The sequence below is a fragment of the Lissotriton helveticus genome, chromosome 11 (genome assembly GCF_964261635.1).
Source record: "Lissotriton helveticus chromosome 11, aLisHel1.1, whole genome shotgun sequence".
In the NCBI taxonomy this organism is placed as follows: Eukaryota; Metazoa; Chordata; class Amphibia; order Caudata; family Salamandridae; genus Lissotriton; species Lissotriton helveticus.
This window is the reverse complement of record NC_136072.1, coordinates 943,722,415-943,745,761: the sequence shown is the minus strand read 5'-3', so window position 1 is coordinate 943,745,761 and position 23,347 is coordinate 943,722,415. Positions and strand designations below refer to the sequence as shown.

At 45.4% G+C, this 23,347-nt stretch overlaps 1 protein-coding gene across 2 annotated transcripts in view; it reads right to left on the bottom strand.

Moving 5' to 3' along the window:
• TTC28 (tetratricopeptide repeat domain 28) overlaps nucleotides 1-23,347 on the bottom strand; it is a 1,211,014-nt gene that overhangs the window by 862,806 nt on the left and 324,861 nt on the right. For both annotated transcript variants that reach the window (XM_078667293.1, XM_078667294.1), the window contains exon 3: nucleotides 3,317-3,589. In XM_078667293.1, coding sequence (XP_078523419.1) covers nucleotides 3,317-3,589 — 273 coding nt within the window. The remainder of the gene's footprint in view (nucleotides 1-3,316; nucleotides 3,590-23,347) is intronic.

Genomic DNA, 23,347 nt, shown 5'->3' with positions numbered 1-23,347 from the left:
TTAGCGGTGGTCTCGTGACTTCCTTTGAGAAGATATTTGGAGTCATCCCTGCCTTCTTCCATTCTATTTTTTCTTCCTTATTTGGAGGGTTCCCGTTTTTGCTTGCATTAGCGGCTGGCGCATTGGTGGTTTTCTGCCTTTTTAAATATGGATGCCCTTCCTGTGCAAGAACACGAACAGCTACTACTGACGCGGTTTCGCAACCGCATGCTTGATTACTATGGCACACTGCCGTTAGCGACTCTAAGCACGGCGTTTGGATTATCTTTTCGGTTCTCCTATTTCACCTGTGTCCAGCCTGTATTTCGCTGTCTGACCTGCGATTTCCTTTGGGCCATTGATTTGTGTCTCTGCGGACCAGCATCTTCTGACGTCGATTTTGATCAACTGATGAGTCCTATCATTGCTCACGAGTTGGTTTGTTCTGACGAAAGGATTATGGCCTTGGCGGTGGCACATGGACTAATGGGTCCCTGGGATGTGTTGTCGGCAGCGCAAAATTTCTTGGAACTAAGTTTTCTTGAGAACCCACCGAGCTGTCCTCTGATGGTTATAGAGGATCCGGTGCTGGAAGATCACGTATGTTCCTTTCATCTTTTAAATTGGATGGCTGAACTGTTTTCGGATGAGGACAGTGACTTCCTCCTGGAGGCTGTTGCAGCTTACTTTTCATATACAGTCTTATCATAGACACTGCCTCAAATTGACATGCTGATTGATAGCATTTCCTTGATTTTATTGACTTTTGGTCAAGACATTTTATTTTTGCTTGCCTATTGGCTTGAGCCACATTATATTTGTGGGCTATTTTTTAGCATTAGTTTTTATAATTGAATTTTTATTCATGCTCGTTTATAAATGGATTCTGCTCTCATGTGATGGCACTTCTGTTACCTTATTTAGTCCGTTCTCGGATCATGGGGGGGTGTTGTATAGCTCCTATATATCCCTATATCGTGTTAAGTTAGCATAGGTACGTTTGAGATTTAAACGCCATTTTTCCTTTCTTGCAACTTCTGCACACGACCCTTATTTGTTGACTTAGCTTTCAACCTAGTAGTTTGCCGTGGTGAATGTGAGAATAATATGTTATTGCTCTGATATCTGCTTTGTTTAATAAAACATGTCTGCACGGAGAGTGCTGAAGTTTCAGGAGCAACACGATATGGAATTGTTATGAGGTCTGATCTCCACGCCTTCATAGTCATAACACAAGTGCAGCCTTTGCCAACTTGGGCTTGAGGCGGGATTGATATTGCTTTGCACGAGAATTGTTAACACACTTGATGCGGTGCACATGCAGAGAGAGCTGGTGTATGCTGATGTGATTCCTTCATGCTAGGACACTAAGGTATGGGCCCGCCCTAAAACAACCCAAAGAGACCTTCTTAGCTAATAATATAATATATGTGTTAGGGAGGGTGAGATATAAGTGTTGTTAACTCTTATTCATTACAGCATGTTAACATGCTGTCACCATTCGCTTTTTATGTCTTAGTAACTATGCTGATAATTTTGCTACTGATAATAAGTATACTTGTATTATCTAAGATACTGCGCCTGAGAAGACGTCATTAGTAAATAAACATTTCAAATGCACATGTGTCTTCTTTACTCCATGTTCTGGTTTGTAATGATAATATAACGAAAGAGTGTTCATGAGTCCCACGTACCCTGAGGTACTGTAAGTTCATGTTCTGGTTTGTCTAAACATTGGGAGTTTGATATGTCCAATGTGACACTGTAGCTAGCTCGGTAAGGGGTGAGTTGGTTGCTAAGGTAAGTTTTGGGACATCCTAATTTGCCGAGGTTCCACTCCTCTGTGCACAGTTCTGTGTGAGTACAGAAACCCTGCAACAGGGGATGATGGACGGAGCGTTTGAACAAATCAAACACTCACCCCCAGTCACCTGATCTGGGTTTAATCCATCACCATTCTTTAGTTCACTCAGCCACCCCAATTCAGACAAGGCTATATGCAAATCAGTCTGACCCTGTGCCTTATGGGAACAGTCCAGCCCGAACTGCCAAGCCATGTCTTCCTTGGACCGGAAACAAGCATCCTGGGACCGGTTTCGGATTCATAATCCTCATCAGCCAGGCTATCTTGAATCCAGTGGCCAAGTGAACAAGGGACTCACATCTGAGCATACCCTGCCACACTTAGGGCGAACAAAGCGATACAAAAGGGGATGATGGACGGAGCGTTTGAACAAATCAAACACACACCCCCAGTCAACTGATCTGGGTTTAATCCATCACCATTCTTAAGTTGGAGGCACATATATACAATTTTGCAACGGTTGTGGGTGCCTGTTGCTTGGTTCAGGTAGGGCTTCATGAACACATTTAGCAGATTGTGGTTTATTTTCTTAGCAGAAATGCCAGTTTGTTGCATTTGTCAGCTTCAACGTGCATAATAGCACTGATATATTGGGGTGATTCCTTACTCACCCAAGATTTTTATGTGGATCACTCGCTTCACCATAGCATTGATTCTTTTTTTTGCCAGTCTTTGTTAGATTGGGTGTCGCTAGAGCTGAAATTATGTAATGAAAGTTTTTAAGTCAGAGGATAAGGAGAAAGGCATGGGAGGACCTGGCTTGGCAGTTCGGGCTGGACTGTTCCCATGAGGCACAGGGTCAAGACTGATTTGCATATGGCCAGGTCTAAACTGGGGTGGCATGGTGAGAAAAGAATGATGGATTTAACTCAGATTTCTTGACTGGGGGTGAATGTTTCTGCATTCCATCCATCAATTGTGTGCCTTAGTCTTGTTCTTCAGCCTGACTGATGAACGCACCTAATGACTGAATTTAGTGAGACAAAGTGTGGAAATCTATTTCGCCAATAATGTTATCACTATCCAGCAAATCTTAAGCCTCACAAGCAACATTCCATAAGTGCAGGACAAAGTACAACCTCAAATCAGAAAGGAGAGTGTTTCAGTGATGACCTTTAAAATAATAACAAATACAATATTTGCTTTCCCCGATAATGGCATGCCCTGTAGAAAGGCCACAATTGAATGCAAATCGCAACAACAATAGTAGATATATGTTTCTCTATTGAATATATCAAGTACCTTACATTTTATCGTGAAAAAGCAATGTTATAAGGCATAGTTTGTGTTAACGTAACCACATAAGTCAGTGTCATTCATTTGCACACAACAGATTAATTGATTTTTGCATGAAGCCCAGTGAACTCTAAGGACAAACATTGTAGTGTATTCTATGTCTAAACCTCTGCGTCATCTCCAAGGAAGCAAGCCGTTGCACGTAACTTGAGGATAGAATTGAAAACACCACTTTACCTAAAGTTTTGGCTACTTCCAGGTCCTGCTGCATGTATCCCGTACTTTTCTCCGTGTTCCCGAGAGACCAGTATGCACTGCTCAGCGCAGAGAAGACAGACCCCCTCAGCTTCAAACTGCAGGTCCCGATCTTCAGAGCCGCTTCCAAAACCACCACAGAGGCCCCATGATGCCCGGCAGTCAAAAGCTCTTGACCAATCACTGACACCACCACAAAGGGGCTTTTGTCCAGCTTCATCTTCTGAAGTTGCTGATAGGTTGGCTCCAGGGAATCTGTGATGTGAAAAGAAAATGGGGTAGTTCAAAAAAATATGTCACGTGAAAGCATCATAGAGTAAAGGATGGGGCAGAGGTGTCTAGGTATGCATTGTGTTCTCAAGGTTTGAGCATTGTCATTGAATGAGCACACCAATCTAAGCAAATGTACTGATTTTAAAAGGAGTCAAAGTTTTTAATTGTCTTACAAGTCAAATTGAATATTACACTGTATTCCTGGAGACATTAATGAACACACTTTGTCTATTACAATTAAGTCTTATCATGGTCTCAACCAAAATAGTTCTAGAAACATGATATTCCCAATAATAAACTTGAGCATCGTCTGTTTAGAAGGTTAAGGCCTATCGATGCTCGTGGAATTGAACATTGTAGGATGTTCATGGGGAATGGACTGTCTCGAACTCTCATGTTCATCCAGGACTCGGGTGATGTCATGAAACCTTCAGGAAAAGAATGTCTCTAGGGAGGTCTTTGGAATGCCAGAGTTAAAGTATATACCTAAGATGTCCAGAAATCCTGTGCGTCCATTATATTCAGGCCTTGCTGTGAAAGCAGCATGGGAATGCCCTGTTTCTAAGCACACATTATGATCAAGCTTGGCTCTGTGATTGTCTGTCTTGAACCTTCATGTCCAAGCATCGCTTTCAGTTGCCTGGGGAATTCCCTGTCTAGGAGCAGCATATTTAGGTATGATCTGGTGATGCCATGAGGGATGTTCTGGAGGAACTTTCAATTCAAACATGCCCCTATGACAATCCTAGGAATGCTCTATCCATGTTCAAGAATGAAGCATAAGTCTTCAGAATGTCTTTTCTATGCAAAAGAAATCCAAGTTATTTTCTCAGCTGTGTGCCACACTTTTTAGAAATTATGGGTCAACTCCATTTGCAACATTGCACGAGTAGTACCTTATCACTTTGAAAGGAGTTACTATTACTACTAGTTAGTAAATACTCATAAAGTTGCTACTTATAAAGTTACTGATACTACAGTTACACTTCAAGAGTAAACTTACAATCAAAGTGTAACTTTACCTTTGTGAATCAGGCCAGTAGTATTTTAATCCTTTTGGGAATGGCCAGCAACATTCATGAATCCGTCATGCAAAGTACTGTTGACCAAATTCTTAGGTCTTCGATAAGTTTTACAGATGATGCAGCTGCTTGGCAACAACACAGGCATACTTGTGTGCCTCCATGTGAGCTGCAGTGTTTTATGTGTGCTGCCTAAGTGCAAGGGTGCCTATATGTGTGTTGCCATTGTGTGGGAATGCCTGGGTTTGTGTTGCCTTTGTGCACCAGTCCCTCCATTAATTTTGTCCTGGCAAGTAAATGCCTTAATCAGTGTTGTCTGCGTGACTGGACACCCATATATGTGTTGATCTATATGTGTATGTGTAACAGGGTGGGAAGGGGAACACCGGTACCATGGTGGAGTGTTGCTGATACTTCCCCTCCTTCTCCTCAGTCCGAATGGGACTCCAGTCCGCTGCTTTCAGAGGACGGGGAGGAAATTCAGGATGGCGCCTTTAACTGGGCCTTCGCAGATGAGGAGACCACGCCCCCTCATGACGTAGGCGGACCCGGGTTGGAGAAAAGCCAGGAAGCCCTCTATTCGGGGTGTGTTTTCACCCAGGAGGAAGTGGAGCAGGAGAGGAGAGACGAGGATCGGGAGGAGGACGGAGAGCCGAGGAGAGGACGAGAGGAGACAGAAGGAGAGAGAGCGGGAGAAGGAGGAAAGCCAGGAGGCCAACGACTCGGCGAACCGCCGTGCCACACTCCCGAGGGAGGAGTGTGGCTGTCACAGGTACGGCGGCGTTGGGCAGCTTGGGTCAGGGGCAAGGGGGCCCGTGTTACATAGTGTAAATAGTCCGCTCCACACCTTCCTGTCCCTTCCATCACTTCCTACCTTCCTAAACCCCCCCCTCGAACCTCACTATCCCCCGAAGCACCGAGCACCGACAAGACTCTGTGAAGCACTGGTGTTCCTTCACTACACTCGGGTCCGTGGGTTGTTCGATATCAGATAACGTGACTGACGGTGTCCCTCTGTTGGTTTCTCTTTTCTCGGAGCCGACTCTGCATACGAAGCCCCAGCCCCTTGAGGAGATCCATACCAGTGAGGGGAAGAAGAGGACAGCCTCGTCATCCTCCACCAGACCGGACGCCACCACGGACCGGGCTGACTTTGCCAGAGAAAGACTTACTTTCAGGACTCGAAAAACCTTCATAAAAATAAAGCCATCCTTACGCAGAACAAGTCTCCAGCCTGTTCCTACTTCCCCTGTAGTAAGACCACCGCCTGTCCACACACCCACGCTACAGTATGAAAGCCTGTCTTTGTGCATATGGCCAGTAGCATAGAAAGGGTGCCATGGGCCAAAGCCATGTAAATGGATCAACACGTTATGTTGGGTAGTTAAGGACTGCCTTAATTCTGATGCAGTGTGCTCCACACAACCATTGGGCACTGATGCCTCTGTACTACCAGCACTATTGAAAGCTTCAATCATTCATGTGTCTCTATATGTTGTGTGCCTGCAGTTCACAGAAGGCAAACCTATTGCTTTTCCATTGTTTGTTTCAGATTTAACCCCATCTTTCTAATGATCAAAGGCATGCCAGCATGTAAAGAACACTCTATAATGTAATCCTTTGTTTGAAGGATCATTTTCCAATCAAATCCCTTTGTAGGTTTCTTTATTGGTATTTCATGACATGGCTTCAGTAAAAAAAACTAACAAAACACTTTCTGAAATCCCAGTAATGTGTTCAGTGTGTCTATCGCAAAAAAAGTCCTCAAGGATTTCTCTCAAGCTAAAAACACCTTTGAAGTTTCAGATTAGAGTAATGATACCTTACCCAGAGCGCATACTGTTAACTCCAGCACGTGAAAGGTTAGAGATCTGGAATTTGTTCTAATTGCCTTGTGGTGTTCTGGTGCTGGAGTCTATAATATTAGAAGATCTGGTGATACGAGCACAACTTCTCTACTGGACATAGTGCAAATAACATACTGCAAATTTGATTTCAGAGGGAGAGAATGCGAGTCTCTCTCACACGTAAAATAATAATATTGTGCTGGACCAACATAGGTAAATATACTTTCTTTCTGAAGTGGGCCAATTCACTACAACAGGCTATTGTGAGACAAATATGGACTTACTTTATGTGTGTGTGTATGTATGTATGTGTTTGTGTATATATATATATATTTCTGAAGTAATTGTATATGTATGTATACATATAGGGTGGTCCCCACCGGTTTGGTAAAGTTAGGTCAGCTGTTCCATAGGAAAAGCTTTGATTGTGTTGCTAATAACTTTTACACTGCTTGACGAATCTCTACGAAACTTTCCAAAAAAGAGCACCTTTTAGACTAGTTTGTGTAAGGATATTTGGTAGCAAGCTAGCTCATGGTCCACATATTGTGCTTTTTGTTATTTGGTGTAATCCGGGCAGTAGGTTTTGAGAAACTAAGGTTAAACAAGCATTGGAAATGCAATAGGTCTCGCACCATTAGAGTTAGTGCTTTTAGAATTGTTTATGGGTTTTTTTTGTAAATGTTTAGCATTTTTGTTTCCTGTAGCCAATGCTAAAGAATTACAAATAAAAAAAGCCATAAACATTTCTTAAAGCTCTAACTGAAATGGTCTGAGACCTATTGCACTGTGTGAGGGTGAGGGGTTGAGGATGAGTGAGGGTGAGGGTGAGAGTGGGTGAGGGTGAGTGAGGGTGAGGGGTTGAGGGTGAGTGAGAGTGAGGGGTTGAGGGTGAGTGAGAGTGAGGGTGAGTGAGGGTGAGTGAGGGTGAGTGAGGGTGAGGGGTTGAGGGTGAGTGAGAGTGAGGGTGAGTGAGGGTGAGGGGTTGAGGTTGAGGGTGAGGTGTTGAGGGTGAGTGAGGGTGAGGGTGAGTGAGGGTGAGGGTGAGTGAGGTGTTGAGGGTGAGTGAGGGTGAGGGTGAGTTAGGGTGAGGGGTTGAGGGTGAGTGAGAGTAGTTGAGGCTGAGTGAGGGTGAGTGAGAGTGAGGGTGAGTGAGGGGTTGAGGGTGAAGGTTTGAGGGTGAGGGTGAGCACACAAGCTTAGGAGTATGTCTTAGCACAACTTGCCCTCACCAATCACCTTTCACTTCTCAGGGCCTATGGACTTTCAAGGCTACAGATAGCATCTGCCATGTGCCTTAGAGGAACATTTATGTTTTAAAAATGTATTTGACAAATAATTATCGATCCATAGTTCAGCGCCGGCGAGATTATGCATTTTTGATATTTTTTGTTGCTGCACAGGCACTCGTGAGCATCATCTTTACCAGACTATACTATGGGTGGGCCGAGAGTTAGGCAGTCCAGGATCTGGGTGTTGCCATTTTAGAATGGCCCCTTACTTGCCAACTGATGGAGAATTGTTGGGTGGTCTCACTACTACTCGCTGATCTTGTAATTCATGCTCTAATACAAATGAACACTAAATAGCTTTTTATTCACCATCTCAGCAAGAGGCCAACAATTGAATAAGCAGAGTGTGAACCCTTCAGTGAACAGCACCAGTGTAAGTTGTGGATGACTTGAGGATTGTCGCTCATATTTTAACAGATTCGTAACTATTTCACATACATCTTTTTAGTACGAAAGATTCGCTGTTTTTTATTTTCTCATCTCTGATGCATTTTACTTGTTTCTTTTCATTCCTGCATAAACCATAGAGCCAACTCGGCACAAACGTGTTATAATGTGGTCAGAGGGAGGGGCACTAGATGACGAGATGTGGACTACCGCCACATTATGCAAGCTTGCCAGAGCCTCTGTGCCTTGTGGTAAACTACAGCTGTTCTTGAAGTGCTCAGAGCTGCTTCTTCATTCAACGTAAGCCATCGCTTCACTCCAATGAGAGCATCTGAGCATCCTGAAATTGACGTCCTTTGCATAATAAAAGTGTTTACATACCTCAAGCTTCTTTCTCTAGGATTCTTTCTGTAGGATTTCCTTCTGTTTCCTGCTCAATGGTTTCTTCAATGAAATGTTCTTAATTGCTTGTTTCTTTGCTGATTTTTTGGAGAGCAGAACTAGAGCACAGCTTGTAGCTACTCCTTTCAGTCTTTCGTCATATTTCAGTTACTGGTGCGTGTACTGCATCATTGAGGCACACGGCCCTGGTGCTGGGTGTGCAGGGTCGATTTTTACATTGACACAAACATGGGAAATAAGTGGTGCAAATTGAAATTATACTGTTTTCGTGCATGCTATTTAAAAAACAAAAATACGCTATTCCCTCAAAGTTATTACCAGCAAAATAACGAGAGTGTAGTTTGCACAAAGCTCTAAAATAGCACTGGAAACAAAGACAACAAGTGAAAGCAAGTTGCGGTAAAGTGGGTTTGGGCTTTCATTTAATGTTATTCCCGAAATGTGCTCCAGGCAACACGTTAATCTCTTTGTACGTCGTGTTTGTGCTGCATATTTGGAGGCTTGACAATAACATGCTAGTTGGGGCTGAGCAACACCAAAATGGTTAAAGGGACTGTAAGAAGGGACGGTGCAAGGAAAACAAACTGCGAGGGGCGGAAAGAAGGAGACAATGTAAAAAAAATTCAAATGAAAAGAAGCGAGACGGGTCAATTACATGTTCCCTCCAAGCGCAATGCCGCTGCCAGCAGCGGCAGAGCAAGAAAGTCAGCACAAACAAACGGTGCGAAGAGGTGGCTCAACATATAACGAGGCCGACTTTGGAGAAGGAGAACAGGGTTCGAGCCTCAGCGTGGGCGGCATCATTAATTATAAATTAAATAAACTGAGATCTCCTGCATATTAAATATAAATAAATAAACAGCGTGCGTGGGGTGAGGGCAGGAAGCTGCCAGCTATTTAAAAAACAAAAATACGCTATTCCCTCAAAGTTATTACCAGCAAAATAACGAGAGTGTAGTTTGCACAAAGCTCTAAAATAGCACTGGAAACAAAGACAACAAGTGAAAGCAAGTTGCGGTAAAGCGGGTTTGGGCTTTCATTTAATGTTATTCCCGAAATGTGCTCCAGGCAACACGTTAATCTCTTTGTACGTCGTGTTTGTGCTGCATATTTGGAGGCTTGACAATAACATGCTAGTTGGGGCTGAGCAACACCAAAATGGTTAAAGGGACTGTAAGAAGGGACGGTGCAAGGAAAACAAACTGCGAGGGGCGGAAGGAAGGAGACAATGTAAAAAAAATTCAAATGAAAAGAAGCGAGACGGGTCAATTACATGTTCCCTCCAAGCGCAATGCCGCTGCCAGCAGCGGCAGAGCAAGAAAGTCAGCACAAACAAACGGTACGAAGAGGTGGCTCAACATATAACGATGCCGACTTTGGAGAAGGAGAACAGGGTTCGAGCCTCAGCGTGGGCGGCATCATTAATTATAAATTAAATAAACTGAGATCTCCTGCATATTAAATATAAATAAATAAACAGCGTGCGTGGGGTGAGGGCAGGAAGCTGCCAGATATGGAAATACCAGCATCAAAGAAAACAAGACGGAGGGAAGAGAGGGGAGAGGGGAGGGGGGAGGAGAAATGCGACACGGCGGGAAGGGGCAGGCAGGATGACTCAGGGGAGGGGGCGGAGCGGGGCAGAGCGGCATGTGGGTGTGAAGAAGCCGGGCCTTTGAAGTGAAGCTAAGCTTCACTTCAAAGGTGTCGGAGGAATGCGGGCGGCTGTGCACGCGCTTTTAAGCTCAATGCACATGCGCATTGAGCTTAAAAGTCACGGGCACTGCAAGGAATCGCCACGATTCCTTGCAAGTTAGATAAAGAGTAGATGAGCCCCTATAGTCTCGCTTGCTCGATGCGCATGCGCATCGACAGGCGAGACCTAAAAATAATTGTATATCTGGACAGTTGAGACCGCAAGAGTCTCTCAATCTACAAATAGAGAGTGCTGATTGGCCCAGGGAGCTTTATTTCCTCTGGGTCATCTCTCTCCCACAGGAGTCAGACTCCCGCGAGAGCGAGTGCTCTGATTGGCTGCCAGCAACATGAGAAAAATGTTGCTGGAAGCCATTACAGTATTCGTGGACTTGGTCCCCTGTCCTGAACATGTAGTAACAAAATATAAGGGGGCAGGGTAGGAATACCCAGCACCCCCCCCCTTCCCCCGGAGGGACCCTCTCTAGGCCAAAAATAAAAAATGACTAAGTTTATGCCCCAGGGAGCCCAACCTCTGGGCTGTATTCATAAAGAGGATAGGGGCTACATGGCACCCCCTCTCCGAACCTCCAGAGGCCCAGGGGATGTCTCCCCTGGGGCAATATTTGTTTATATGGAGAGGGTGCTGCCCCGCCCCCCTCCCTGAGCCTCCAGAGGGCTCAGTGTGCCCACAACTAGAGACAAAATTACTTTATATGGGCAAGAGGGACATGAGGCTCCTCCCCAAGCCTCCAGAAGTGAGGAGAGCCCACCCACTGGGGTCGAAAAATAGTATACATAGGGAGCTGAGTGTAGCATGGCCCCCTTCCTGAGCCTCTAAAGGTCCTGGGGAGACCACCTCTGTGGCAGACATTTACAAGATGGGTAGGGGGCAGCGGGGCTTCCCTTCACGAGCCATAAAAGCCCCCAAGGAACACACCAGTGTGGATTACATTAAGGGAGGTGGGCCACGTGGCCCCCTCCCTGCGCCTTATACAGTCCTGGGGTCCCCATCCCCAGGGCTCAGAAGCTATGTCCCCTGGAGCCCACCCTCAGGGCATAGAGGTTTTCCTGCCTGTACCAGTGCGTTCAGGGAAACATGTGTTTGTTTTAATTGATGGAAGCATTTTCAAAACTCCTGCAAGGCAGGAGAAAACACAAAGTTTGCTACCAGCAGGCCGGAGCTTTGAAAATACTCCTGCCCACTGGGAGCAGATTTTTGATCTGCTTCCCTGCCTGCACTGATGTGGAAAAGAAAACAGAACAAAATATTGCTCCCACCCTCAGGGAGAAGCATTAGTAATTGCTCCCTGTGGGCAGGAGCAATGCTGGCTCCCACTACAGGTGGAGAGTTGTCTAGGACCGCAGAAGCTTTGGGGCTCCCCAGCATTCCTCAACAAGTATATGGTGGATGCCCTGGTTGGACATCAGGGCACCTACTTTAAAAAGTGCAGACCCCTTCCCCCGGGGCCAGTAGTGGCTGAGGGAGGGGGGCACCTTTATGTTATGTTATGTTAATTGGGATTTATAAAGCGCGTAATCACCAGCAGGTCTCTTAGCACTAAGAGAGAGTAACTGAAACCCCACCATCGGCTATCTGTCAGTACACCTGGTCACAGCGTATGTTGTTCCCAGGCCTCTATGAATAGTAAGGTCTTAAGTTTTTTCCTAAATGGGAGAGGGGCCGTTTCCTTGCATAGGCTTTCTGGTAGCATATTCCATAGAGGGGGGATCAGGACAGAGAAAGCTCACCCACCTTTTGTAGTTTTGTTGAACCGTGAACAGGACAGCCGGCCTGCCCCGGATGAGCGGAGGGTACGTCCTGTCACGTAGCTCCCCAGGAGGTCCCTAATGTATACCGGTGCTTGTCCATGAAGGGCTTTGTGGGCAATGCAGAGGCCCTTATACCTGGCTCGCTGTTTGATGGGGAGCTAGTGCAGCTGCTGTTATCCCCCTCCCCTTTATTTAAATAAATAAGGCACTAGGGGTTGGGATCCCCAGGGCCTAATAAGGCTCAGGGAGAGGGGCCATGTGGCCCCTCCCCTTTATTTATAAAAAAGGCCTTGGGGGAATGGGGTCTCCAAGGCCTAAAAAAGCTCGGGGAAGAGGGTTGTGTAGCCCCCACTATTAACTTTTAGAAATGGTCCTGGGGAGGGAGTCCCCAGGGCCTAACAAAGCTCGGGAAGGGGGGCCATGTGGGCCCTCTCCCCTTTATTTTTAGTATTGGCCCTGGAGGTTGGGGTACTCAGAGCCTAACAATGCTCGGGAGGGGAGTTGTGCAGCCCCCTCCCCTTAATTTTTAGAAATGGTCTTTGGGGATTGAGTCCCAAGGGCCTGACGAGGCTCGGGGAGAGGGGCCACGCACCCCCCTTCCCTTTATTTTTAGTAATGGCCCTGTGGGATGGGACCCCAGGGCATAACAAGGCTCCAGGATGTGGGCCAGGTGGTCCACATTTCCCTTTAATTAAAAAAAACATCCCTGGAGGATGGGATCCCCATGGCCTAATAAGGCTTGGGGAGAGGGGTGACATGTCCCCCCTTCCTATTCATAAAAAAGGCCCTTTGTCAACCTCCTGCCTTGCACGGCCAAAGGACGTGTACAATGTGGGATTGGCTGCATGTAGGGGTTTGGCTACAGGGCCTTGTCTTGGCCAACTCCCCAAAAGGCAACCAACCCAACACTGGGCACGGTCTTCAGCAGAGCTAACTATACCCTTTGAGCCCCCGCCATGTACTCCTTATGACCTCACATATTACATCACTCATGGTATGTTCTATGACATCATTTATAAAATCACTCACGCCATCTCAAATGACAACACTGATGACATGACTGATGACATCATCCAATGAGTGTGTTAGTTTGTTTTACAGTTTCAATAGAGACGGGTAGCTACCCATATTCATTTTCTACCTAATTGTGTACAGCCTGTGTCCAGCTGATGGGTGTAAATGTTTATAAAACGCATGTGCTGACAATGCATCATAGGTGTGCAGAGTTATTGAGCACGTAATGAATGTTTGCATTGAAGAGTAACCATGTGTGCAAGTGAAAGTTAACAGCTTGTGTCCAGCATGTACCACATAAGTTCTTAAGCTCTGCAGAAAAATTGCCTTAGCATGACAGTTTCTACATAACATAGAAGACTATATGCACCAGGTATTAAGCTATGTATATATGCTTGTTTTGCTTCAGAAGATTAACTATCTGTAAAGTTTTCACAACAGTAAGAAGGATGCCTGGTACTATAATCTTTAGCACCTTTAGCCGCTGATTATTCTAAGTGAATAGTGTATTTTTGCCAAGTGTTGCACTGAGTGTGCACTGTTCTTAGTAGATACTTTGTATTACTCTGTAGTGTATTTTGCATGATAGTTTTACTGTTTGCAAACAGTGTGGTACAGGGTAAACTCTCTCCATAGATCGAATACTGTTTACAGTACCTACTTCTCTACTCATACCAACTTAATTTCTCAATGAATGTTCTGTGACTGTCAGGGGTCTGATAAAAATAAAAGCTGTTCATAGTAGGGCATTCATTTTGTATCAGACGTTCACTATTTTTAGGAACAGCTTTCTCTGAGCAGTTGCATACAGATTGAATACCGTATGGAACAAGGGTTTCCCAGATATCTATGGTTGATTGTTAATATGAATATGAAGAATGCTACAAGTGAATTGTATGGTATAGTGTCAATGTGTGCACATAACCCAAGCTTTCTACATCTAAGGGGAGTTGTTTCAGTGCTGGCATTAATAATGGCTCATATTCTTCTGAGCTATTTTGTACTTACTTTCAGAGCTCTAATGCTTTACCAGTTTATAGAGCAAGTTTGGGGAGGTCATCAATGACGCCATTTGAGATGTCATCAGTGATGTCATAGAACATATAATGTATGATATAATATGTGAGGTGCAAGTTATAGTTACCTCTGCTAACTATAACTGGTGAATTTCTGTGCTTTTGTTTTAGTTCAGAACATTAATGCTATCATGGACAAATTCACCTAACTATAAAATAACTTTATATACACACATATATAAATGTATATATAAGTTTTGTATTCAAGAGTACTATCACTACTTTCATGCCATGTTTCATCTTCTGTTAGTGGTTCAGATTTTTAACTGCATAGTGGGAATAATATGGTGCCAAAACAATATAGGTGAAGATACCTTGTTTGCACTGTCCTTGAATGCCCTTATGCATGCATGCATTGAATCCACATATTTTAAATTAAATATACTGGTCCTGAGTCAGAAAACGATTTTCTGACAAGTATAGCATACGTGCACAAATGGCAAAATATGCATGGCTAAGCAATATCTGCTGCAGTGTTAAATAACTGCCAAGTACCTGATGTCCCAGTCACTCTGGCGCTACATGGTGTATGCCAAAGGCATGGATTTTGGGGAATAACCATATCACTGACGAAAGATTGTGGATCCTCCAGATAAAAATTAGGATGCAGATGGACAAGAGAAAGGGAATTGTCATAGAAGCAACGGCTTTCTATAAAGGCTATGGGGATAGTATGACTTGGCGTATCGATGGTCACGAGTGTCCACCATAAGTAGTGCATAATTGGAAGTACCTAATTCTAGCATAATCAATTGCCAGATGTATGCTTACCTACCTACATTAATGTTAATGTTATGAAATATTTTGCTAATTTTGGTGTATTATTTAGATTTACTGTGTGACACTCAAAAGGAGTCTATTCATATTTGCGAAAATGAAAATGTCAATAAAAACTGGTTGCTAATAGAATGACGCATGTATTGTTCTATGTTTGCCTGCTGCACCCACTTTAAGGTTTTCCACACTCACTTCAGTACCACAAGTCCTTAACATTCTACCCCCGTACCACTGCATGCTTCTACATTTCATTAATGAAGGCAGTTGGTACATTAGGAAGAGACGCCATTAACCTCTAGAGGGAACTGTCGGAACAAACCCCTCGTTTTGGTTTAATAATTAGAGTGTGTGAGAGAAGGTTTAGCATCAACGTGTACAGTCATCCGTCTTTCATACCACTAATTGAATTTCCAAGTTAAATCCTGGCTGTTTAAATTCTATCACCATAATCCCTGAAGCTCATGGAAACATCTGCTCTCGGAGACGGGCTGATCGGCAGCAGGACTTGTTCCAAAACGTGCGTAAAACAGGAATAACTAAGGAATGCAAAAGAGCGAGAGGGCTTTTTGCTGCTCCTTGTGAATTTTCTGAAGGTGCTTCTGTGTCGAATTTGAAAGATAATGGAGGGAAGGAAAGTCATACCACACTTCTGATCCAGGTGGTACTGCACTGTTAGAGAGTCAGGTCAATGGTGCGAGGCACTTAGTCTTACCGCATTGTCAACGCATCTGATTTCGGAGGGTAGAACACAACTTCAGGCCATAGAGTCAGAAAGACCAATAGGGGGTGATGTCACAATCCATGGATACGACTAATGAGGAGTGGATAGAACCAGGGCTACTCCTTACCGTCAACGCATCTAATTTAGAGTTTCAAAAAAACAGTCATGCAACGCCTATTGACAGCCTTAGTGAGAGTCCCGTAGTGAGCTCGTCACACACTAGCAACTAGTCAGTTTTAGCGGATTAGGAATTAAGCCACACTACTCTACTAACAAGCCTATTCAATGGTGTAAGGTTCAATGTCATGCCGCAAGTATAAATGAGGGTGACTGGCTAACAGCGAAGACATCCCATTGGATAGTATTGTTGAGTGTAGCAAGATGCAAGGTCATGCTATATTGGTGTTATGTCTAATCAAACGAGGCAGGATACAATGCCCGTCTAGGCTGTTAACCCCTTCCCCGTGCGGCTAATTCCCCCGCTGTGCTGGGGGAGGGGAGGCACGCACAGCACCGCGGTGCTCATGACGAGCTGAGCTTCTCATGACCACGCCCGTTTCTATAGAACGCTCAGAACAGCGGGAGAATTATCCCCGTGTGTGAGCACCGCGCGTGTCATGACGAGCTCAGCTCGTCATGAGCACAGCGCAACCGTGACTCATGACGAGCTGAGCTCGTCATGCGCACGGATGAGGTTAACAAATCTGAGTGAGGAAAGCAGAACATCAGTTCATGCCAGGCTCTGTTGGCAGCATTTGATGGTTGCATCACGATTGTCAAGGTTTGCTGTCATTAATGTCTTGGAAGGCAGGAAGACACTTGGGACCAGATGTACCAATACATTGGTAGCAGTTTTTTTGCAAATAGTGTGGAATTTTGCCAACCGACCTATGTACCAATAGGTCAGGTCCCAAATTCTGAATCAGAGTGAGCAGAAATGCAACCTACCAGGTTGCGGCTCACTCCTATTGGTGGATTTCAAAGGAAAAGTGGTCTCCAGAGTCAGCAGACCCACATGTCTGTCATTGACTTTATATAAAGAAATATTTGTTTATTTATTTGAATAAGCCTGTTTATCCTAAAGGAAATGGAGATGCTTTTAAAACGTTTTCATGTTTTAAATGTTTCTTTGCGAATTGGCTGTGATCTCCACTGTCTTTTTCCCCTGGAACTTTTTTCAATATCCACAAAGGAGACGAGGTCCAAAGAGGACCCTTTCCCTTAGGTGAATGAGTTACCACCCCAACCTGGGAGTCAGAACTGTACAGTAATTTACAACTGCTATTTCGTTCTGAATCCATGGATACATGCACAGAGTAATTGCTATTTGGAATGGTTGCCCACAACACACCTCTTCCAAATAATGATTTGTTATCCATTTTTAAACCTATTTTAGGAGTTGCTAAAACTTTACTGATATGTAAAATGGGTTTAGTACATTTCGAAAAATGTTTTTGAGGTTGCAAACTCTGATTTGGGGTGTTTGCAAACAATATAATGTTGAGTATATCTAGCCTAGTTCTTTTCACTTGAGTCACATCCTTCACAAGATTATAGGATATGAGCTCAATTCCTGAAAATCAGGTATGTGAGACCCAAGATCAGGGATCATATTTGGCAAGACTAATTCATGGTATAAAATCCAAAAGTGTTCATGTTACTTGTGTGTGGCAAAACATAATGCTATGCTGAACTTCTTACTAAATGTATCAATACTGGCGAGACACACAGCAAGACTGGTTAAGAGTGACAAGAGACACAATCACGTCACTATGTGCAGCTGGCTTCAAAACCAATGATATGTAGAATGGTCAAGACCAAGAGGCAACCTCCTCAATAACTATAAACAACTGTAATCCATGCCAGGAGACACAAACTCATGCCACACCATTGATAAGACAAAGCAAGAGCTGGGGTCTATGAAGTTGTGGCACACAGTAACCTAGGGTAATCGAGAGTGGAGGGGCACAATGGGATGCCACGCTATCACTATGATTAATCCAGGGTTGCTGTACACAATCAATGGTACACAGTCAGAGAATCTGATTTAAGGTAACATGGCATGCAGTGATGCTAAACTGTCAGTAAGTTTATTTAAGGCTGGCACAACAGAAGATCGCTGTGCCAATCGATCTCATAGAGGTGATAAAACATGAAATCATGCAATGATATATTAACCCCTTGGGCGCGGCCGCGATTCTGCGCCTGTGCGGCGCTTTTAATGAGTGGGCGGGTTCATGACGGCCCCCAGCCATCATCCGCACACGAGCACTGGGATGCATGATGGCTGGGGGCCGTCATCAGCACCGAAGGGGTTAAGAGCTCTCCTTTGCCCTTATAACCAGTGCTTAGTTCGTAAAAAAAAAGTAAGAGGGATCTTCTCTGGAGGCTACTACCACCTGTACACCCACTGCCCCTGGCAGCGTTGCCAACACAATTGAGTGGCAGTGCCGAGCACCAGAAACCAGTTGCTCAAATTAAGCACTGCTTGTAACCAAATAAGAAAAAAGACGAATTTAAAATAGTGGCATAGCAAAGGGGGGTGGAGGGGGCAGTCTGCCCCGTGCGGCATGAGTTTTGAGGGTGGCGAACACCTCCTCTCCCCTTCATCACTTACCTGCGGCCATCTCAGGTGGCAAATGCAGGGACCGTCACCACCCAGCCCACACCCACGCTCTCACCGGCGTCCTTTGTGGGGCAGCAAACGCCCCAACCACCACAGGTGTGTAAAGATCTAGCTACGCCACTGATTTAAAAGATGGTCAAACTTTCACAAAGCAGTAACCAGCAAAACTCATGTTTTAAATGACATAAATATAGGCCCTACAAAAGGTGACTCATTTGTCAGACATTGCGTTTTTTACATTTGCTTAATTGCGAAAAAAATAGATATATAAGGCACTTTATAATTACTGCAAACGCTTAAGCAACCAGAAGTATGGAACAGATTTACTATCTTATTGTGAAGGAATAAATCTTATTTATACACCCTCACTACCAAAATAGAATTCAATTAAAGAAATGTGTGAGCAGCCTCCCAGTGTTCATTCATGGTATTTTAGGAATGTGTGTTTTTCATTGCTGATTGGTTCCAGATTTAGTAGCGCGCTGATTTTTACAACTGCTATAAACACTGCTGTATTTATACCATGTCATGTCATACTTTGAATATCCGAGTGACACGGATATCCGGGCAGAGATCTGTAAGTATTATAAAGTGGCTGGACAAGCAACGTGTTGATGCTGTGGATGAGAAGCAGCGTCATAATTTAATTTTATTAATATTACAGTTAGCTTTTTGGATAGGAAAGTGCAGTGATTTTTAGCAGCAATGCTGAAAGAGGTGCTAGGCCATTTTCTCTCAAGGCAGCCAGATGGCGGCCTTCCTTCTCCACCCAGGGGCAGTTCCGAGTGATATTAACACGCTGTACTGTACCAGGCAGAACAGCTGGCACCAAATGTAATAGCATCAGCACTGCCTTGCAAGATGTTTCTCTAATACTTCATTATCAAAATGTACCATAATTTTAGAGCTCAGATCTATTTATAAATAAATAAACACCACACTTGCGTTGGTATTAAACGAATCCAAATATAGACGAGGTCTTTGATGAGGGTATATGAGGGTACACACTATTAGAAAGTGATTTGCTGCCCTTTCTTCAAATATCATTGAAAAGAGAGAACTTTATTCAAGATGCTGGTCCTTTTTAGATCGAGCCTGGGCAGCGAATGAGCTGCTCTGAGGGCATGCTGTATTGAGGTATGGACTTAAAGCCCCACCCAATCTCTGCCCTTATTTTGACTGGTTTGTATCATCGTCCATTGTAAACTGTGGCTTTTCATTGGTGAGTAGGCTTAGTAGTCCCTCCTTAGTACCGTCTTGTCTCATTTTGTAACCTCCTGTGAGGACACCCCCTGTTACTTGTGTTGTTGCTCGGTAGGCTTTAATTATAGCCTCCGAGCGCTATTTTTCTAAATAACTTAACACCAATCACAATGCAATAGATCTCACATTTGCGAGATTTTAAGATATCGGCATTGTAAATGACAATGCCTTTTATTTATTTGTTTTTAAAACAACACGTAAACAAAAGGCATTGTCATTTACAATGCCAATAGCTGAAACTCCTCTCGTAAATGCGAGACCTATTGCATTGCAAATGCTTGTTTGCCTTAAACCCATGAACAACAGGACACAGCACACCACCATCCCTGCGACTGCCTTCCAAAACGCAAAACTTTATTTTCTAAAGCAGCCTCTACTCCTTAAACAAGCATTTACAATGCAACGGTTTCGCCTTTGACAAAGTTAGAGCTATTGTCATTGTAAATGACAAATTGTTTATTTATGTGTTGGTTTTGAAAACAGATAAATAAATGGCATTGTCATTTACAATGTCAATAGCTTAATCTTTCGCAAATGCGGCAGTATCTCAGACCATGCCCCGTTTCATGGCGGAGCGGTCGGTAGACGGAGGGTAGCATCAATGCATAGGTTGGTTCAGGTTTTTATATACTCTCGAATATAAATTCCCAGGAGCAGGACGACGTTGTACTTGCGAAGGGTGTCACAGCATTCCTGTAGCTAAGGGTCAGCCGGTGCTGCTGGGGAAAAGGGGTGCATCTCAAAGGCAGGGGCAAGCAGAATTTGGATAAAGGGCAGAGGCAGCTGTACTACGTTTTAAAATGGAGCTGTTTTTAAAAACCAGAAAAGGGCGCTGCTAGGTTGCATGGCAGAAATGCAGGCCGACTCAAAATTCCTTCCTCTTCAGGCCCCAAGCCATGCGATGGAAGAACCACGTCCAAGACCTCTCCATAGCTCTGAAAAGCTCCATGACTCGAGCCAAGGACCCATAGCTCAGCCCATACCTGCACGAATAACTGATACCTGTACATGAACTTGTTACTTTGCACGTGCACCTCAATCTTGACCTGAAATACCACAACTAATCTTGTACCCTCGGTCCTCATCTACATCTGCCATTTCTGCACTGGAACACGCTCCCAGCTGTGCCAATGACCCCCATTCTGACCCTCAGCACTACTTTCTGTTCATGTAGTAGGTCAACCGTTATTGTGTCATTTATATTAAAAATCAATACAATACACGGTCTTGAATAATAAACCAACCTGATACTTGCAATCCAACATCAATTATAATCCAAATTCTTAAAATTATGTACATTGCCCCAAATAAAGTTTGGGGAGGGGAGGGGGGGCGGGAACGGACAGCGGGAGGGGGGGCGGGTGCAAAAGTGGAGCTGGGGTTTTGAAAGTGTTGGCTGGGGAAAGGGGGAGGATGGAGGGTGCGGTGGGGGGAAGAGGGTCCGTGTAATCTCAGAGTGAGGGATGATATCAAGTGGAAAGTGAGCCCTGGTGCTTTAAGTGCGATGAAAACAAGCACCTACGGGCACACGGACAGCGGGAGGGGGGGCGGGAACGGACAGCGGGAGGGGGGGCGGGTGCAAAAGTGGAGCTGGGGTTTTGAAAGTGTTGGCTGGGGAAAGAGGGAGGATGGAAGAGTGAGGGATGATATCAAGTGGAAAGTGAGCCCTGGTGCTTTAAGTGCGATGAAAACAAGCACCTACGGGCACACGGACAGCGGGAGGGGGGGCGGAAACGGACAGCGGGAGGGGGGGAGGGTGCAAAAGTGGAGCTGGGGTTTTGAAAGTGTTGGCTGGGGAAAGGGGGAGGATGGGGGGCGGTGGGGGGAAGAGGGTCCGTGTAATCTCAGAGTGAGGGATGATATCAAGTGGAAAGTGAGCCCTGGTGCTTTAAGTGCGATGAAAACAAGCACCTACGGGCACACGGACAGCGGGAGGGGGGGCGGGAACGGACAGCGGGAGGGGGGGCGGGTGCAAAAGTGGAGCTGGGGTTTTGAAAGTGTTGGCTGGGGAAAGAGGGAGGATGGAAGAGTGAGGGATGATATCAAGTGGAAAGTGAGCCCTGGTGCTTTAAGTGCGATGAAAACAAGCACCTACGGGCACAGGGACAGCGGGAGGGGGGGCGGGAACGGACAGCGGGAGGGGGGCGGGTGCAAAGGTGGAGCTGGGGTTTTGAAAGTGTTGGCTGGGGAAAGGGGGAGGATGGAGGGTGCGGTGGGGGGAAGAGGGTCCGTGTAATCTCAGAGTGAGGGATGATATCAAGTGGAAAGTGAGCCCTGGTGCTTTAAGTGCGATGAAAACAAGCACCTACGGGCACACGGACAGCAGGAGGGGGGGCGGGAACGGACAGCAGGAGGGGGGGCGGGTGCAAAAGTGGAGCTGGGGTTTTGAAAGTGTTGGCTGGGGAAAGGGGGAGGATGGAGGATGCGGTGGGGGGAAGAGGGTCCGTGTAATCTCAGAGTGAGGGATGATATCAAGTGGAAAGTGAGCCCTGGTGCTTTAAGTGCGATGAAAACAAGCACCTACGGGCACACGGATAGCGGGAGGGGGGGCGGGAACGGACAGCGGGAGGGGGGGCGGGTGCAAAAGTGGAGCTGGGGTTTTGAAAGTGTTGGCTGGGGAAAGAGGGAGGATGGAAGAGTGAGGGATGATATCAAGTGGAAAGTGAGCCCTGGTGCTTTAAGTGCGATGAAAACAAGCACCTACGGGCACACTGACAGCGGGAGGGGGGCGGGAACGGACAGCGGGAGGGGGGGCGGGTGCAAAAGTGGAGCTGGAGCTGGGGTTTTGAAAGTGTTGGCTGGGGAAAGGGGGAGGATGGAGGGTGCGGTGGGGGGAAGAGGGTCAGTGTAATCTCGGGGCGGGAACGGAGACACGGTCAGCGGGAGGGGGGTGGGAAAGGAGACACGGACAGCGGGAGGGGGGGCGGGAAAGGAGACACGGACAGCGGGAGCGGGGGGGGGCGGGGAAGGAGATTAGAAAGAAAATGCTCCTTACCTGATCGCTTCGTGGGAACTTAAATCTTGCATCCAACTCCAGCAACAGACACTTCTAAAAAGAACAAACAGGCCGACACGAAAAAAAATAAATAAACACGCCCACCGCCGCATGACGTTGTTAGAAGGGGCAGGATGAGTAAAAATGGCCGGAACGCCCCCGAATCTGCTCCGCAATTGACGGACAGATCTCTGTTCCAATGGCTAGACTCCATTTATGGAGCTAGCCAATGGGTCAGAGGGGCGGTGACCAAGCCACATACTGTTGACATCAGATTTCGCCTGCGCCGAAAAGCTGCGCGGTGCGCAGCTTTCGACAGGCGAAACCTAAAAAACTGGTGCAGCTTACAAAAAACAGAAAAGGTTCTTTGTATCACTCCTGCTCATAAAATGTGTTTTGTACATTAGAAGAGAACCTTTTGAGGTTGCAAATCATGTGAATTTCCCAATCATAGGATTTGCAAACTCAAAAGGGCTTAATAGAGCTGGCCCTAAGATATTTAGGCAGAATTATACCCTGCCATCTTTCTTCATCGGCTTCAGTGTGACACTGATTTGATCTTGAATGTCCCCAGAATGGTCTTAGCCATGTAGTATTTCGGTTTATCATAAATATGTGAATGTCTAAATCTATAGCTAACAGTTAATTTCACATATTAAGTGACCGACTGGCATCTTATGTCAGGTGTAGGCCAGGTGAATATAGATTGTGAATAAGGGTATCCACCTAGTGCTTAGACAAGCACACTGCCTGGTTTACATCCAGAGCTGTGGTGCACTATCACCTGTCACTCTCAGGATGTGCTGTAAGGCCTCCAAGGCTATGACCTGAATAAAATACCCCCAAAGCAGGC